The 19867-nt window shown below is 36.1% G+C and overlaps 1 protein-coding gene across 2 annotated transcripts; it reads left to right on the forward strand.

Annotated features, from left to right (window-relative positions):
- The first annotated feature begins 11581 nt into the window (after window positions 1-11581).
- On the forward strand, window positions 11582-18120 carry LOC131594659 (ent-kaurene synthase TSP4, chloroplastic-like). 2 transcript variants are annotated; one of them, XM_058866844.1, is made up of 14 exons: window positions 11582-12201; window positions 12641-12696; window positions 12794-13079; window positions 13312-13492; window positions 13742-13959; window positions 14051-14171; window positions 14537-14634; window positions 14969-15192; window positions 15284-15396; window positions 15487-15585; window positions 15803-16018; window positions 16124-16265; window positions 16377-16622; window positions 16838-18120. In XM_058866844.1, the coding sequence occupies exons 1-14, from the start codon at window positions 12150-12152 to the stop codon at window positions 17180-17182; spliced, it is 2397 nt and encodes a 798-aa protein (XP_058722827.1). In that variant the 5' UTR covers window positions 11582-12149; the 3' UTR covers window positions 17183-18120. The 2 variants fall into 2 exon arrangements, with proteins under 2 accessions (XP_058722827.1, XP_058722828.1); XM_058866845.1 differs by having other exon boundaries at window positions 11582-11906.
- Window positions 18121-19867: the final 1747 nt, after the last annotated feature.

Raw genomic sequence — 19867 nt, forward strand, 5'->3', positions numbered from 1 at the left:
CGGGTCGCGACCATAACTCGACATGCACCAAGAATAGCCCTCCCACTATGTTCCTAAAAGTCATGATGGGTTAAAGGTGTCTAAAGGTCCTTGAGCTCCGATCCACCCAAAGATACATGCGTAAACCTCTCTCATGCAAAAGAGGTACACAATATCCAGTGGAGGCCTAACTCAAGTGCGAACTTCATTTTGACCAATCCCAAGCATGCACAAGGGAGGTCTCCATGACTATGCCGCTCCTATCTTAAGTGTACTTGAATCCGGGTGTAGGATTCGCCCTTCATTTAATTCCCGAAACAGCCCTGAAAAATAAAGCAAGCAAGACAAACATTAAGTGATCCTAAGCTTTAAGGTAACCCCTCTTTTTAATCGCAAGCATCCCCGGCAGAGTCGCCAGTTCTGTAATACAGTGAACTGACTTTTAAAGAAAATGTTGCGGTAAGCAAGAGTCGCCACTGACTTTAATTTTATCCAATTGGAAAGGCTAAAAGAACAGAAAAGACCTTTGAAAGATTTTGAGTTCGGGGGGTAAGTTATACAAAGGAAAGGTGTAAGGCACCCTTTGCATCCATGGTTTTCCATGGGCTCTTAATTGTTTAGCTCACTTTTGAATTGTTTGAAATGTTTGAAGTGCGTTTGGAAAAGATTTTGAAGAAGAACTTTAGCTTGTAAATAAGCGTAGTCTTTTTGAATTTGATTTTGAAAAGAGTGGGAAAAAGATTTTGAATTTAGAGCAAGCAATTAGTAGCAACTACCCTAAGTTAGAAAAATTGTTCTTTTAGTCTTTCGGGCGAAAGGGTCTATCCATACCATGAGAGGGCAGGAAGTCTTTCAATTGGATGTTTGAAGGGTCATCGAGATATCGTTTTCCATAAGACCCTCCCTTGCCATAAAGAGGGCAGGTAGTATAAGGGAAGGATATAATAGTCATTCTGTTTAGGCATCATGCGAGGATACCTTAGCAATTGGGACAATCATCTTTTACCGAGGCAACTTCGAGGGACTAGATGATTATTAATCTCTATAGGCAACCTTGCTTTAGGCATCCTCGGAATCGAGGGACTTGACTATTTAGTACAATTAGAGGCAACATGCAACAGATAAATAAGGCAACAAGGCAACGAGAGGGATTACCCTAAAGGTGTGTGTGTGGCACAGTTACGTGGTTAACTTCAATGATATTTATCTTGTATAATTAGCGATCTAGATTCAGTTAATAGTCTTGCACTCCCTAAGATTACTAACCATGGCGGAAGATAAAACAGTTAAAATCTTACGCTATTACAATAAACACCTGCAGGGATGGGGAAATTAAAAGGCGGAAAAATAAACCTAATCTATTACAATAAAACGCTTATAGGGTAATAGAAAAATAAAGGCAAAAAATAAGAGAGGGAAATAATTAATTTGCATGTCTTGAATGCCTTGATCTTCCTCGAACCCTTGATTGACTCTGAACATCTGAGAATTAAACGGCAAATAATAGGGGTGAGCGGAAAATAATAGGGGTGAGCGTAGGAGAGATTTATTGACTATTGAAAGTAAACCCTAATTTATATTTTATGAGGCAAAATGAAAATAAAATGTTATTAAACAAATAAATTAGAAAACTTAGCTTCTTGGTCGGGTGAGGCGCGTGGCTGGAAGATCTTTGATTAACCCTGAAAATTAGGCATAAAGAAGAAAAATGCGTTAGTGCATTAAAGTTCTCAACAATTTTAACGTGGCAGATCAAAAATTAAAACAATAATAATTGAGGCAAAAAAAAAGGGTAAGGCAAAAACAAACCCTGAAAGGGGCAGGAGTTAATTATGGTTAATAGAAGGAACGGGAAAAAGTTTAGACTTATGTTAATGGACAATACCTAACAGTAAACCTAAGTCTATTAGGATTTATAAATGAATCGAAGTTAAAAACCCTTAAAATTAATTGATTGAAAGTTTATACAAAAATAATAAATTTTATTGTTTAAAAAAAACAATTATTGATAAAATTGTGGGATAAAAAATTCGAGTTTACGATTAAAAAGAATAAATGATTATCAAAAACACTATTATTTGGTAAATAAAACATTTTAGGGAAAATAAAGAATAATTAATAAAAAAAGAAAAGAAAACAATTAAAAACAAAGAGTTATGTAATTAAAAAAAAATTTAAAAAGAAAGACTTAGCTTTGATCTTGTGTGGTATGCCTGGTGAAGGTCTTTGGTGCACCAGCGTATCCACATGCGTTGGATCTTGGAAGAGAGAGATCTGATGGTGAGATGCTGAGGACGCGCCATGGGCATGAGGAAGTCAGGGGTACAAGATCTGTTGAAAGAAAACCTGAAAAATATTATACATGGATGGGGACCGACCCCGGGTTTCCTTGGTTACCAATATACTCTCTCTGCCATGTGTGCTGAAGTTGTTAGCTGTTAAAGGATTAATTAACAATATATATATATATATATATATATATATATATATATATATATATATATATATATACACACATATATATATATATATATATATAAACATTTAGTAAATTGAATTTTCAAAAGAAAGGTCAGCATGTGGGCCCCTGGTATTTATGCGTGACCAATCAGTATGAGAAAGAAGGTCAGCATGTGGGCCCCTGGTATTTATGCGTGACCAATCAGCATGAGCGAGAAGGTCTGCAAGTTTTGACCAGCCACCCATAGCCATACGCGTGTTCCCAGACGGTCAAAGAAGGGGTCCATCGTCTTCTTTAAATGGCCAGATAATTTGCTACGAAATTGCTTCTTTCTTTGCTATGAATTTGTTGCAAACTATTTGTAGCGATTGCTGTAAATATGAACCTGCGCAATAAAGAACATAACAAGCAAACCAATGGCCCAGATCTGCTTTAAAACTTCTCTTGAGTACGAATCTGGCTTTCGTTTAGTCTAACAACACCTGCAAGTACGAACACGGAGAAGGAGAGGTTTCTTACCCTAGTAATGGCAAATAACATTTCACACGTTAAAGCTTTCAACCATTAATCGAAACCTTCCCTAAAACATACTAGGAACTCAAATGAATTGTTAGCTTGGATTATAACGCGCTAAATGTTGAGATATGAGAATCAAGAATGCATGAGGATAAGATGAATGTGCCATACGTGTTTCAGGTGTGTCTACGCATGGATATTGATTCAAACCTACCTTTTATTACCTTAGGAATGGAATGGGACGATTTGTTTGGCCTGAAACTTGCTTGAGTTCGTGATATGAATCTTTCACCTTTCTTTGATTTTTGTGACTTTTGAAACCCTTCTTCTATCTCCAATTTTTCGTCCTCCCCTAATGCTGAGTGTATTGGGTATATATATTGATCAGGAATAGGGCAAAAGATTGCTTGAAAATTAAGTTGATTGGTGGGAGAAAATTTTGAAGAGATTTCGTTGATTTTTGCATAAAATCTTTCTCTTTTAGCTCCAATTATATTCATCTCTTTCCAATCACATTTACCATGAAATTTGATTCATATTTGGACGATTTGATGATTGGAAAATAAATCTTTGATTTAAATATATTCATCTTATATTTTATTTATTTTATTTAACATTTAAATGAATGAAAATTCACATAAATATAAATAAAATCCATAAAAATAAAATAATATATTTATGGGCCTTGAACTAACCTATGGATAAGTTTAGAATCCAAAAATTAGGCCCATGGGCTCAAAAGATCCAAATTATTCATTTTGCACTTCATGCATTTTCTCAATTTTGCCAAACTTTAACTATGTGTATCTCTCTCAATTTTAACCCTATAAAGGTGTTATTGACCATTTTAGAAAGCTCAATATTTCTCCTAAAACCTCTTTTGGTCTCATCTCAATTGAGTTTACCATGTTCAAGTTATGAGCTTTGACCCAAAAGGTGTCTTTGTTGACTTTCAAAAATGACCTGTAATCTTTTGATCCATATCTCTCAAATGAAGCATTTTTGGACTTGACTTGTGAGAGAAAAAATTGTAGAGAATTCAATTTCCTTCAAAATGAGCTTTGGATGGGAAATTTCTTGTGTTCCGTGTGGGAGTTATGACTGGTCAAAGTCCAGTTGACTTTCTCCTATGAAAACCCTAATTTAGAAACTTTTGGATTTGTTGATTTTTGATCTTTTCTTGAAGAACCATGATCAATCCTTGATCAAATGGTGAATGATACTTAAAAATGAGATTGTTGACAAAAAATTAGGAGTTTTGACTGTACTTTGACCACAGTTGACTTTTAGGTCAAACTAGTCGATTGTTGACCATTTGAACTTTTGACTGAGCAATCTTGTGAATCAGAGCTTGCAACTTGGTATGAGGATCCTTTGGGGAACATGAGAGACTAAGGGTTCCATTTGAGGTCTTAGAACTTGATTTTACTTTGAAGAGATCAAAACCCTAGTTTGAGGGTTGTTGTTTAGGAGAGTGTGCAGTCAGTCAAGTCTTAAGCTCTTGATATTCAATTGAGCTTGAGTATAAAAATATGATGAACAAATTTTGGGGTATGACAGTGTCAAACAAAGAAGCTTGAGAAAATAACACCGGAGGAAGCATAGACTGGATTTAAGCCGAATCTAAATCACTTGAGAGTTATCAGTTTCATGGCGTATCAACATGTGTCAGGGCAACTTACAAAGAAGTTGGATAATAAGGGAGAATTGATAATACCAAAAATTTAGTGGTAAGCTTTTATACCAAGTCATTACGCCCTCCCTAAGAGTAGTAGGAAAGAGGCGACACTTGATAGCTCTCCGAATGGTGCGATAGTCGAGCATGGCCTCGACGCTCTGAATGTGTTTGTCTAGATTGATTGTGCTGTCGTAGAGGTCCAGAGTGGGGAGTCTCTCCATTCGCTTTGGGATTCGTACTATTTGATCTCTCGAGAATGGTACATGGGGTTCATCCTCGTCGCTTTCATCTGGTGATGGTTTGTAGTCTTGCCGAGGGCATCTGTGGCGACGAGGATGGCTCCCGTCAATGATTTTGTTTTTCTTGGGAGGTGGAGAGGGCCGATCCCTGCAGGAGGAGGGGGTGAGCTCTTTTGACTTGGTGTTTGTCGGCATATTTCGCTCCAATCGGGGTCCTCTGACTCGGGGGCGAGGAGAGTGGCTCAGAGAATCACGGAGATTCTTCCCCCGTATAAGAGTTGGGGACGGCGTGTCGGCCTTCCGAGGAGAATGAGTGTGATATCTGGTTCTTCCAATCCTCCGAGGAGTCGTCGAGGATCTTGTAGAATATCATGATCGGCGACATCTTCGCGGGGGAGAACGTGACCGTTGTCTCTTTTCTAGTGTGATGATTCGCTAGTTCTGTTGGAACAATAGGAGGTTTGTCCGGTTGATGGCTCCGAGAAGGGTTGACGTGGTCGGATCAGCGTTGGGTGGCACAAGAATGTCCACATAGGTGAGCTGTTTGTCATTCTGCTGATCGTCCAAGCGCAATGACACTTGGGTCGAGGAGGAGGCAGCTTGTTCGTCCCTTGGGTCAGTTTGGTCGTTGGCCGCAGTGGCATTTGCGATTAGTTCGATGAGATGGAAATGATCACCGTTGTTGTTGACATCGTCGTTGTTGTTATTGTTGCAGGCCATGAAGATCGATACGATGATTGATTTTCTTTGATCTCGTGCTAGGTGAAGATGGGAAAGCAAAGATATCCACAGACGGCGCCACTGGTCGTACTTGATCAGACCGGATCGTCAATGGTCTTCACCTGCTGGACTTTAAGTGAAGGAGGGGTGTACCTACAAGGTACTCTGATCCTAAAGTAAGAAAGAGAGCAAAGGAGTGCAAGTACATAGAATATGGTAGAATGATTGAATACACGACCCTTTAGTGAAAGAGAGTATTTATAGTCCCCAGCGCGGGGCCAAGGTTTCCCTTTTTTGGGCTGGATTGTTGGAGGCTCAAAACATAAGAAACTTCTAGGATGCCACGTGGTAGGGTAGAGTCAGCAAATTACTCATGTCTTGGTTGAACCGTAGGGTTTGAAGGTGATGACCGAGATTCCTGCTGGATGACTTTGTGGAACATGCGGAACTGAAGCTTCAACGGTCACCAAGAAAAGTAGGCGCGTTTGGACTTGGACCCTAAGTTAGGCCTTCCCGTCCTTGGGCCTGCTCGGCCCAGTCCACACACACACACACACACACACACACATGTCATACCCCAAATTTGTCCTACCCTTTCAATATTAACTAGCTTAGGCTTTGCATTCATGTACATACCTACATTAGGTCATCTAACACTTCATGCATCGCTAACCAATAATTTGAGACATGGGATCAGAGGTCTTCTAGTGGATTAGAGTTTTATTGGTTTGAAGCCTCTACTTCAGATAAACTTGTTTCAACTGGTCCTTCTGTGCGCACTGGATTATGGAATCAGGGTTTCGGGTCATGGATATTGTGGATTTCCTCTTCATCAAGCTTCAAAGTTATTCTTCATCCATATACCACAAATTCAATGATTAAGGGTTTTATTTCCCTATTTTCGTGGTGATTCAAAAGATACTGCACATTAGTGGAACTACAAGTCATTGACATTGGGGTTCATGCAAGAATTTGGACATATCTATTGTAATTGGGGAACTGTTGCAAGACTGGAGGAAACTATGTCAAAACTTTGACTTTCGGTCGAAATCAACCAAAGAATGTTGACTCTTGATCAAAGTCACTCTTGAGGTTTTTTTGAGATTAAAGGTATGAATGGAGAATGCATTAGGAGTTTGAATATGAAGCATATAGGGGAAAGTTACGTTTCAAATGTAAGGGAATTCAAACACACTCATTCATTCATAAAACATGTGAACATGGTTAAGAAGAGGTCCTTCAAGCTACAATCAAAGCCTCCTTTCAAGAACTCCAAGATTAAAAGCAAATAGAAGAGAAATTTCAAAGTTTAAATTGGAAGAGAATTATTACAAAGGGGGCAAATTTCATTACAAGACAATACAAGCCAATTACATACATTCAAAAGCCAATGCGAAGTACAGTTTGAAGTCCATGTCCGATTCATTGCAAGTACAAAGAAAATTACACGAAAAATTACAACGCTTCCTAAAAAACTATCTTTCTTCTTCTCCGATCCGTCAAAGCCATCTCATTTGCGCCATGTAGATAGGCATTTTCTTGTTGTTCACGCAATGGTGCATTTCACTTTGATATGCCTTGTTTTAAAATCAATGCCACACCTGCATATAAAGAAACCAAGGCAGCCAAACAAACTAAACACACACAGTCAGAACAAATGTCATGGCAACATCCTGTACATACCAAACACAATACCATACACACACATACACTTACATTGCATCAAAACCAAAGCCTTTGCCATGAAAAAAAATCAAAACCAGCCCCTGTTAAACCCATTAAAACCGTACAGTTCAACAACATTCATACAATATACCTGCACACATTCTGCTTCAACAATCCAAACAGCCGGTAATTCATAATAGTTCTGTTCCACCAGCCGCTCACACGCAGTTCAGTCCAAATCTTAAAGTTAACTCTCAGTCAGCTCGCAAACAGGTTCAAGCTACGAAACCAACATCCTGCATAATGAAAACCGTGTCAGTTCGAAGGAACAGTCCCTTTACGCAACGGCAGCCAAGTTCAGTTAACAAGCTAAAGAAAAAATAAGTGCAAGAATCAAGAGGAATCTCTACTAACTCAACAACATACACCATAGGATCACTAACCAAACCACCCACTATCCATCAGCCCTGCAAAAACAGCGCCATAACCAACCTTTTCAATATATAACAGAATTCAGAACTCTTGCTAACTAACAAACTGCTAACAGTATAACTAATTTTTCTAACCTATCAGTTACAAATTCTGAACCTTTTCAACTAACTCTACAAAAACAAACAACAGTTTGTCATCCAGCTTCTTTTCCCAACCTCACATAACCACCAAATTCCCTAACTAAAAACCTAACCTTTAACCAATTCAGTCCTAACTACCAAAACAGAATCAATAACAAACCTAACAGAATCTAACAACCTCTAACTGATTCAATAACAGTCAACAATAGAAATAACAGATTGAGAACTAACCTTGAAACCTATATAATCAGAACCACCACCAATTCAGAACCTCTCTCTCCACAATTCACTCATCTTCTTCACAACCTTCACTCTGTTTCCATTCATCTTCTCCATCACTTTCACGTTCTTCATCCTCAACAAAACTCACTTCTTCATTTCATCTTCATATCGCCTTATTCTTCTTCATCATCTGCATCTTACTCTCCATCACCTTCATCTTCTTCCACTCCCAATCAACACACATCTGCAGAACCACCAATCTTCCATCATCATCGATTCAACAGCCAAATTCTAGAAATTCAAAGAACAAAAGAAGAGGTCGAAGAAGCAAGAAGCATACCTGAACGAAGACTTCTGGTTTTAATTATGCTCGCGATTGAAGAAGTCTTCAACTACAACAACTTCAATCACGTAACAATCATCGATCTCCAATCAATTTCAATCTCCGCACCTCAACAATTTTCTTCAAGCTACTCCATCATCTTTGAATCATCACCGAGAATTCGTCGACCTCTCAAGATCGTCTGAGTCGCGCGTTTTGCCACGATAACATCTCAGCATCCATCATCATCTTCATCTTGCATTTCTCATCAACATCACGCATCGCAACTCCATCGACTCCGCGCAAGAATGATAAGAAGAAGTCGAGATTGACGAGAAAGATTCGGGGAATTGAGCAAGAGGAGACTGAATCGACGAGGAAGAAGAAGCTTCGCCAGAGAGAGTCGCCGCCGTCGAGAGGTGTAGTTACGGTATTGCCTTGGATTTGGATCGAAGCTGAGACTCTCCGCGCCGTCGTTCGCACGAGTGAGAAGAAGCTGAACGGTCACAAGGTTCTTTTACCCTAATTCCCAATCCAGTTTTAATTCTTTTTTATTTCTTTTAATTCAATTAATTGTTCTGTTTTTCTAAATAATAATGATAATAATCATGGATCAAACTCAGCCTTGGGCCATTTGCTATCTTCACCCCCTCTTTGGCCCATGCTGCTTCCTTTTTGGCTAAACAACTAGAATAAAAACACCCTTGGGCCTGCCACCGAACTGCTGGTCTCACCCCACCTGGCCCACTACACTTTTTTGGCTGAGAAGAAACATGAACAAAAACCTCCTGGGCTATTATTCTGGGCCTGCGCCCTTACTATCTCATACACCCATATTCAACCCACACCCCCTGAGCCCATGTTTAATTGATAGTTTTTTAGGTTTTTCTACTTAGTTTTTGCTACTCCTTTTAGGTAATAAAAATGCATTTAGTAAGCACCATAAAAATACTAATTTTTTCCTATTGTTTTTTAGACCCTTAACACAATTTTTGACATAAAAATGTTCATAAAAATATTAGTTTTAGGCTATTTGTTTTTTAGTCTTTTTACTTGACTTGTAATTCAATTTCTCTCATAAAAATTAATAAAAAATAGTAGTATTTTTAGTCCACTTTTACTATATTTTCTACTTGTTCTTTTTCATGCTCTTATGCTATTTTCAAATACTCCACTTTTTGCTTTATTTTCCATGTGTCTTTTATTCCTAACCTTAGGTAGAAACCATGATAACATTAGGTAGAAATTCCTTTCATACTTAGGCTAGTTTCTTTTCTTTTTTCAACATAAAACATCTAACAAATATTCAAAATAAAATCCCCATAAAAAATACAAAGAAGACACTTAAAAAAACATTAATAAAAAAGTGAAAATCATTAAAAAGGGAATGGAAGCTTGAATCTCCCTTGCTTTAGGGAATCATTCGAGTGCTTGGATCTCCCTTGCTTTAGGGTTCCATTCGGGCGTAAGTTCCCAAATTCTAAAAGACACAAACCAAAGAGTAACTCGAGTTTCCCTTGCTTTAGGGATTTCCTCGAAACACTCAAACTCTCTCTCTCTTTCTCTCCTTTCTTAAGGGCATCGTTATCTCCGCTCCATTGCATCCTAGGTTGTCCCCTTATGCAAGAGCGCGAGCGTTAACTCCGCCCAACTAAAAAACACAAAAACAAACAAAATTATGGAGCCGAACTACGGCGCTCTGATTCTTGAAAAGGATACGTAGGCATCAAGTCGCGGGGCTTGAACGAGCACATTTGTAAATATTCCTTCTTTTCCCCGTATTTCTTTTGCATTCATTCGCATGTAGACATAGACATAGTACACACCCTTTAGATAGAAACAAACATAGGTGGATACCATCGAGTACGATGGGCGCGAGGGGTGCTAATACCTTCCCCTTGCGTAACCGACTCCCGTACCTTGATTCTCTGGTCGCAAGACCCTGTTCCTTCCTTTGTTAGGTTTCCTGGTATTCCTTTCCCTTATGGGATAAATATATTGGTGGCGACTCTGTTCATTTTTCGCGAGCGTGCGACAACACACACACACACACACACAACTGAGAACTTTTAATAATAACCATTAGATTTGAATTAATGGCTCAGATTTACCTTATATTTTTAAATATTTAGTTAATGATTAAGTGAATACGAGATTTATGAAATATGTATTTAAAATATAAGATAAATCTAAGCCTTTAATTCAAATCTAATGGTTATTATTAAAAATTCTCAGTTCTCATAAGTTCTCCATACGTCCCATATATATATATATATATATATATATATATATATATATATATATATATATATATATATATATATATATATATATATATATATATATATAAAGGAACAATTTACATAAATAATTAAATATTTTTTAAACTTTTCCAAAAGTATATTAATTAAATTATGAGAATATATTATATTTTAAATGAAAGAATAGTAAAATATTTATTTAGCATAAACTAATTGTTAATATTTCTTATATGATCTAATCTTTATATACATTAAATTTATACATTTAATGTATATCAAAAAACTTAAACAATGATACATAATTGAAATTTTGAGAAGGTCTTGACCTAATCCCCTTCTCTAAACTAATTTAAAAGTTTTTAAAATACAATAACTTTTATAGCATTAAAATAAATAAATTATTTACAATTAAGAAATTATAAATAAAAATATATAAGATTTTTATTTGATTCAAAACACAAATAAAACCCAAAAAAACGTATAGATGGTATGTTTACGTTTATTGACTTATTTGTTTGCTTTTTACATTCTACAAAATTTCATTAATAAAGCGGACAATTTACATAAATAGTTAAATATTTTTTAAACTTTTCCAAAAGTATATTTACTATAAGACTAAATTATGAGAATATATTATATTTTACATGAAAGAATAGTAAAATATTTATTTAGCATAAACTAATTGTTAATATATTTAATACGAAATAATATATTTTCCATGTTAAAAAATCAAATTTTATTTTATTACTTTCTAAACTTAAATTTGTGCTGGTTTGACCATAAATATTTTATAAATTATTTACTTTATATAGATAACTATCTAAACTAAATTTATAAAAATGAAAAGTGATTACAAGTTTGAACGTATGAAGAGGGAATAGTGAGCTTAGGGCGCCAAGGTCATTTTACCTTTCGAGAATTTAACACCGTCCGATAAAATTAACGACGGAATTTACACCACGTGGATATTTCATTGATTTTTAGTTGAAAAGCTTAACCGTGGGGTTGCATGAATGGTAGGCTGTTGGTTCGTCCATGGCGGTCACACCTTCTCCGACCATACCGCAGAAGACTACACGCCGTTGCAATGGTAAACGGCCGAGAAAGATTGCGGCGGTCTGAGATCGTGACGGGACAAGTCATCAGAAATGTTGCAAACGGAGTTGCGGTGCTCCGACGACGGAGATCTGATAGAGCAAAGAAACAAATGCCGGCCGGCAACGGCAAAGTAACGACGGCAGTAAATAAGTAGCCAAGAGTTTCTGGTTGGTGTATGTATCATTCTCTTGTCTGTTTCTATTTTTTCTGTTATAATCTTTGTTTGACACGTGGCAGTATCTACATGGTTCAATTTATCGGACGGTTAAAAATTATTGAACTGCACTCAAACCTCTGCGCGCGTACAATAGAGAATCGAACCCTGACATATTGTAAAAATGAAAAAAGTGTTGTAGAATAAAGAGCAGTTGAAATTGAAACTCAAACTATTGATTCCATAGTGTCTCACTATCATCATGTCTCTTTCACGCTTCATCGCTCCTCTCTCTTGCACTTCTTCTACTTCAGGTCTCTCTTCTTCACTTTTTCTTTTAATTTTCAGTAATTTTTCTCTATGTCGTTATGCTTTGGTAGTAATTTTCAAACTTTGCTATATTATATGCTGAATGGCCATGCAATTTTTTTTTCCCATTTCTTGTTTTAAGAGTTTGGTGAAGCTATTACACAGACACGGAAACACGACACTGGCACATTGGCACTGGTAATTATTTGAATAAAATGAATAAAGGTTTAAGATGCTGACAACTTTTATTTTGAGGTGCTAGTGTTAAATTACTGGATACTACATTGAGTTATTACTGGAAAATTTTTGGTGTTTACTTACAGTGTTAAATTACCCTAATTGAAATTTCATATTTTCGGCTCCCAAGTCCAAATTGAGATATTTATATGAAACATGCATTTTTGTTTATATGAAAGGTCTGATAGTTTTTTTCCTTCTTAACAGATTCTTCTATGGTTGCGTCGACCGTAAAGAAGAATATGAACACTACTACAGCTTTGGTATGACTTGCATATTCTTAAATTTTTTCTAATATATATATTTTTTCTTGTAAGAATTAGTGAAGGAAGGAAATAAAATGAGTTTTATTGTTTGTAGTGTTTTGAAGACACTAAAGAAAGAATCAAGAACATGTTCAATAAGGTCGAGCTTTCAATTTCTTCATATGATACTGCTTTTGTGGCAATGATTCCTTCTTCAACGTCGCCGCATACCCCCTATTTCCCTCAGTGCTTGAATTGGTTGCTGGATAATCAACTTGTGGATGGCTCTTGGGGTCTTCCTGATCGACATCCATTGTTGATGAATGATGCTCTCTTGTCTACCTTAGCTTCTATCCTTGCATTAAAGCAATGGGGTATTGGTGAAGATAAGCTTAATAAGGGTACTTTACTTTTCTCCCGGTTATCGTTTACAGAATTGTTACATGCTATACATTGTATTGTATCTATTGTTATTTGGCATTGTGAATCTGTTCTCAGTCCATCAACTAGTACCAGAGCCAAAGTTCTTATTTTATAGTATTCTCATATGAGTAAATATAAAATATGTCAATGCATCAATTTACACTTGTCTTTTCGTCTGTCATAGAAATGAGGTTTCTTGATTTTTTGCAGGACTTCATTTTATTGAGTCAAACTTTACTTCAATCAATGATGACAAGCAACACCGTCCCATAGGATTTGATATACTTTTTCCTTCTTTGGTTGAATATGCACAAACTTTGGGCATTAATCTTCCAATTCGAGCCACGAGCTTGGAAGCAATGATCCAAAAGAGAGACAGAGAGCTTCAAAGGTAGTATTTTTGTTTTCTCTTGTGTATATCTTATTTTTCATTTTGCCTAAATTCTGCAAGCTGGTTGGCCTCAAATGGTTAATGAGTACCCGGGTTTAAATCTTGGCTGAAACAAATTTCGGTCAAACTTTATTTTCTTCCAGGCCGAACTCCAGATTACCAGGACCCTTTATCCCTAGGAACCTGAGGTTTAAAACGAAAAAATATTCTCCAAACTGACCTCTTTCTGATGCATTTGTTTTGACACAGAGGCTCTGAAAGCAATTCAGAAGGGTGGAGAGCATATCTAGCATATGTGTCAGAAGGAATGTTGAAGTCGCCGGACATGAATACAATCATGAAGTATCAAAGAAAGAATGGATCTTTGTTTAATTCACCGGCTACAACTGCAGCTGCTTTTCATCACTTAAAGAATGCTGACTGTCTTAGTTACCTCCAATCAGTATTACAAAAGTTTGGGAATGCAGGTTCATTTTCAGACTTATTTTCCTTCAAATTTAAATTTATTTTAGTCGCTTACCTTTTGTGCATTAATTTTTTTTGTGTAAAAAAACTCAGTTCCCACGGTTTATCCTCTGGATATATATGCTCGTCTTTATATGATTGATAGTCTTGAAAGGTTGGGTATTAATCATCATTTCAAAGAGGAAATTCGAAGTGTACTGGATGAAACATACAGGTAATAATACATTTGAGATGCATGCTCCTGTTAGAGTAAAATACAATGTCAGTAGCTAGAGAAGTAGGAAAGAGTTTATGTATATGTGATAAAAATATAGAGATAGTAAGGGTCTGTTTGGACTAGTACTCGAATAAGCACTCGTGAAACTGTTTGGAATAGCTTATGGAAACAGTTTGTACGAAAACAATTTAACATTATTTTATGTTGTTATAGAAATAGCTCACATATAAGCATTTATACGAGAAGCGTTTAAATAAGTTGTTTATCTAAAGAGGCTTAACTTCAAAAACGTTTGTGCATGCATAGAAACTTTTCATTTTCATCAATTGGATATCTTCACCATTTAATTCGTGAAAAAACAGATTTTGGCTACAAGGAGATGAAACTATATTTTTAGACCCAACAACCTGTGCAATGGCATTTCGAATGCTGCGTCTCAATGGTTATGAAGTTTCTTCAGGTAAGATCATCTGTAACATTTAAATGCATGTTTAGTTTGTAGTTGGCAAATTACATGTAGAGTAAAAGTACTTTTCTTTAAGCAAATGGACTTTGACACTATGTTTGGTAAATTCCTTAATTCGTTTATAGAAGCAAGATTCATGTTAAATTTTCATTCTCATTTTTTTGTTTGAGGTTTCATATTTTTGAGACAGTTTAGCCAAACATAAATCAGTTTGAGCAAACTCACTTTTTGACCAAACTTAATTGTGCAAATGTGTGCCAAGTAGTTATAATCTTTTTTATCGATAAAAAAAGAAGAAAAGAAGCTGAGCTATATGATGTCTTTGCAGATCCATTTTATCGATATTCAGAAGAAAAATTTCCCCATTCCTTGAAAGGTTACTTGAAGGATGCTAGTGCTGTTTTAGAGCTATATAGGGCTTCACAAGTCATTATACATCCGGAAGAATCAGTTTTAGTAAAACAAAGTTCTTGGACAAGAAATCTTCTGAAGCAGGATTCTTCTGATTACCATTTGTATGCCGATAAACTTCATATTTATGTTGATAACGAGGTAGTTTATTATTTCAATCTTTCATTAAATTTAACTGCTTATATGAAATATTACAATGCATTTTGAAAACTACAATGTTTTTGCATCTTAGGTCAATGATGTTCTTAAGTTTCCACATCATGCGAATTTGGAGCGTGTATTAAACAGGAGATCGGTGGACCATTATAATGTAGACGAAACAAGGATTTTAAAAACATCATACAGGTACGCCTCCACTAGTTTGTTTCCCATCTCAAATTTCGTTTTTCATACCTCTTTTTTGCAGTCAAATTCTTGATTATTTGTCTGACACAGATCCTGGAATCTTGCAAACAAAGAAATTTTGAAGCTAGCTGTTGAAGACTTCAATCTCTGCCAATCAATACACGGTAAAGAGTTGAAACAACTTTCAAGGTATATCTTTCGTTTGAATCTTTCTAAAATTTCATATGAATATGTCTCCTTAAAAGAAAAAGTTATAAATTTTTAGCTTAAATATTGAATTAGCTTTTAATGCCAAAATAATCTAGTCCAAAAGCAGCTGTAACATATGATTTGCTTTCTAGAAAATTTATCCAAAAGGATCTTTCATTTCCTCAAGCTAAGTATAACTAATCTCTATCATATGCAGGTGGGTTGTTGAAAACAAACTAGACAAACTAGAGTTTGCAAGGCAGAAACTGGCATATTGTTACTTCTCTAGTGCAGCCACTTATTTTTCCCCCGAACTTTCTGATGCTCGCATATCTTGGGCCAAAAACGGGGTGCTCACAACAGTTGTTGATGATTTCTTTGATGTCGGGAGTTCTGAAGAAGAGCAACTGAACCTTATTCAACTAGTTGAGAAGTATATTCCTATTTTTAATTAAAACCATGCCATCTCTTGATTTCCTTTTGAATTTTTCTCAAAATTTTCAGAACAATTAGTAATATTGTGGTTATGGAACTGCAGGTGGGATGTAGATGTCAGTACTGTTTACTGTTCTGAGGCGGTTAAGATAATATTTTCTGCAGTTCGTAGCACAATTTGTGAGATTGGAGAGAACTCTGTCGAGCGGCAAGGACGCAATGTGAAAGACAATGTTATCAAGATTGTGAGATGTTTCTCCATCTTTCTGCCTATATTTTTTTACTAATGTTATTTTGCATCCTTGTTCCAAGATTTTTCTTAATGGATTGACTTTGTTTGATACTTTGATTTGCAGTGGTTAGATTTGATGCGGTCTATGTATACAGAAGCTGAGTGGTTGAGAACCAAGGCCACTCCAACAATGGATGATTATATGCAAAATGCATACGTATCATTTGCCTTAGGACCAATTGTTCTTCCAGCCCTCTATCTTGTTGGACCTAAGCTTTCAGATGATGCTGCTGTAAATCAGGAATTGGATCATCTTTACAAGACCATGAGCACCTGCGGGCGTCTTCTCAACGATATTCAAGGTTTTAAGGTAATATAGTTCAGTTCATTCCTTCTCTTTCCTTGACGTGTCAGCTTTGAGGTAAGAGTTCGGCGTGTTCGGTGTCCTACATGTGTTAGTATCTGACTAACATTCAATTTTTTCATTTTTTCAAATTATTGTCAGTGTTAACGTGTCAGTGTCAGTGTCTATGTTTGTACTTCATACGTGGCGACTAATATCTTTTTGTGTCTGCTATGTTGTAGAGAGAATCTGAGGAAGGAAAACTGAATGCAGTGAGTTTGCATATGATTCATAGTAATGGAGCTGATACTTATGAAGACGCCGTTGATAAGATGAAAGGTGTTATTGAGGATAAGAGAAAAGAACTCCTGAGATTAGTTTTGAAGGAAAAAGGAAGCTTAGTTCCAAGAGATTGCAAGGATTTGTTTTGGAAAATGATGAAAGTGTTGAACCTATTCTACATTAAGGATGATGGGTTTACTTCAAATGAGATGCATTCTACTGTTAATGCAGTGCTTAAAGACCCAATCATTCTAGATGAATTGTTGGTAGATTCTAAAAGCAACACCCTCTCTCAAAAGCACTAGAGCTGCAATTGATTTTGATAAAGGAATAAAATAAAAGGGAGTCTCTTTCTTTTATGTGAATTTTAGTGTTTTTCAGGAAGAGGATGGGTTTGATTTATACCCATATATATTTTGTTTTCTTTTTACATATTTTTGGTATTCATTAAAGTATATACATTCTTGGTTGGTATGATGCGGATTATTTGTGGGAATTTCTTAACCCACCCTATCTTTTTCCTATGCACCATGCAAATTTTCAAAAATGCTCGTGAAAACCAGAAATACATTTTCAAGACGCACTCATATACACTTTACGAATTAATTTATTCTGGAAATACATTTTTTGAAGTTCCAGGAAATACATTTAAGGTTCCTAGTTTTACATGCCAGAGAAAGAACCTTTATGGGAAATGTTTTACTTCCGATTAGCTTGAAATTGAAAAGGGAATAGCTAGTAGATCTAAAAGAGTGTTTCATTTCCTTAGCATTTATTTGTATTGCAGCTAGAGAAGGAACCTTAGAGCTAGTTGTGGATATGGAAATATGTCTCGTAGACGTCTCTAATTATAGGGAAAACTATACAGGTATATGCTTTTATTACTACCTTTATCCACAATAGCTATAATGATGTGCCATTGACCATTTAACTGTTCAGCTGTCACACATTCCATTTTTTTAGTGTAAATATGAGTTCTTCACCATGGATCCTCTCCTTCTCTCCTTCTTGACCCATTAAAGGTTCTTTCTTTGGTATGTAAAACTAGAAACGGCCCATTAAAGGTTCTTTCTTTTTTGTGTAAAACTAGAAACAAAGATGTGTTTCTCAGAATTTTCGAAAATGCATATTCAGAATAAATTAGGTGGTAAAGTGTGTATCGGTGCGTTCCAAAAATATATTTATGATTTTCAAAGACATTTTTAAAAATTCACGTGGTGCGTAAAAAAAAATATAGTGCGGGTTAAGAAATTCCCTTATTTGTAATGGTTGAAGTCTCAATCTGATTGAGATCGTTTTCTCTATCGGGATGCTTTTCCTCACTATTTTGGCTCGTTTGTTTTGCTTTTTATTTTAAAATAATTTTTATAGTGTTACATAACTTTATTTATCCCAATAAAGGAAAGGAAATATCCAACAAACCTCAAACAGGGAAAGGGATGGTCTCGCGACCAAGAGAAGGGTACGAAAGTCGGTTACACAAGGGGAAGGTATTAGCATCCCTCGTGTCCGTAGTACTCTACGGGATCCATTCTTGTTGTTTTTAATCAAAGGGTGTGTTATCCAAGTCTAAAGCCTAGTGCTAAGGGAATGCACACATGAAGGAAAAAGGAAAGAAATAAAAAAGTGAACTCGCCTAGATTATTCGAATCCGGTGCCCTACGTATCCCTAACGTGCAATAGGAAAATCAGAGTTCCGTAGTTCTTCCATACAATTTCTTTTATCAGTTTTGTTTTTTTTAATGGGCGGCGTTAACGTTTGCACTCTTGCATTGAGCACGACCTTCGATGCAATCGAGTGGAAATAACGTAGTTTCATCATTATTTATTAAGTGTTTTTTGGGAGTTTGAGAAGAAAATAAGTTTTAGAAAAGGAAAAGACTAAGGAGAAAGATCTACCCTATTGTTGTCATGCATTATGGACCTAAGGTTAGGATTGAGGGACTAACCTAATTGTTATCATACTTGGATTGCAACCTAAAGTCTACTCAACTCACATCTCAAGCAAGATGGAATCAAGAACCTAGAGGTACATACAATTCTCAAGGAGAGAAGAAAGAAGAAGAGGGAAAGCAACATCATATCAAAGCAAACACTTAGACATGTCAGTCAAGGCATAAGGGTCATGCATACAATGTTTTAGCATTAAAAGGCTTAAAAGAAAACAATCACCTAAGCTTTAGCAAGTGAAACCCTATGTGTCAAGTGCTAACCAAACATGGCATAAGGAAGTGAAACGAAATAGATGTAGAAGTGCACAAGTCAGAAATAAACACATCAAGGAATCGTCATCATCCCCTAAGCATGCTCGAGAAATATTCACAACAAAATATCACAAGAAAAGGATCACAAACAAACCTTAATGGACATAAGTCCTCATGCAATGCTAACAAGCAAAATAAGTTGAAAGGGAAGGGATGTGGGAAGAAAAAGAGGAAACTATATACATGGTAATCAATTATCACAACTCTCAAGTTCAATAAGAAGTTCAAGTAAGCATTAAATTCATGGTACAAACACCAAGGCACACAATTTTCAAGCAAAGTTGACAAGTGATAGTGGACTAGTCTTAACAAGTGATGTGATCAATTAGGCATGGCATTAAGCATCAAAAGAGGCAAGTTCATAAGCTTAAACATGGTGTTAAGACACATAATAGACTTCAAGACATCACAAAGGCATCATACAAAACCATATTACAGGGTTGAAGCAAGACTAGGTCAAAACCAAACCCTAACATGCTCCTAAAGGCACATAAACATCAAGCCAAGTATAGATGAAGAGGTATCATAGTAAAGAGGTATAAAACCATACAAGTAAAAATAAAATGACCTATTGTCATACCCTAATTTTTGAACCTAAGATTTCCCAATTATTTGCATTCCTACCACATATCAAGATCACAATCTTGAGTTTGACCTTTGGCTTTGTGCTCATCTCACCTTTGAGGAGATCACCAAGCACCTATGTTTGTTTAACTTATGAATGCT

The sequence above is a fragment of the Vicia villosa genome, linkage group LG4 (genome assembly GCF_029867415.1).
Source record: "Vicia villosa cultivar HV-30 ecotype Madison, WI linkage group LG4, Vvil1.0, whole genome shotgun sequence".
NCBI lineage: Eukaryota > Viridiplantae > Streptophyta > Magnoliopsida > Fabales > Fabaceae > Vicia > Vicia villosa.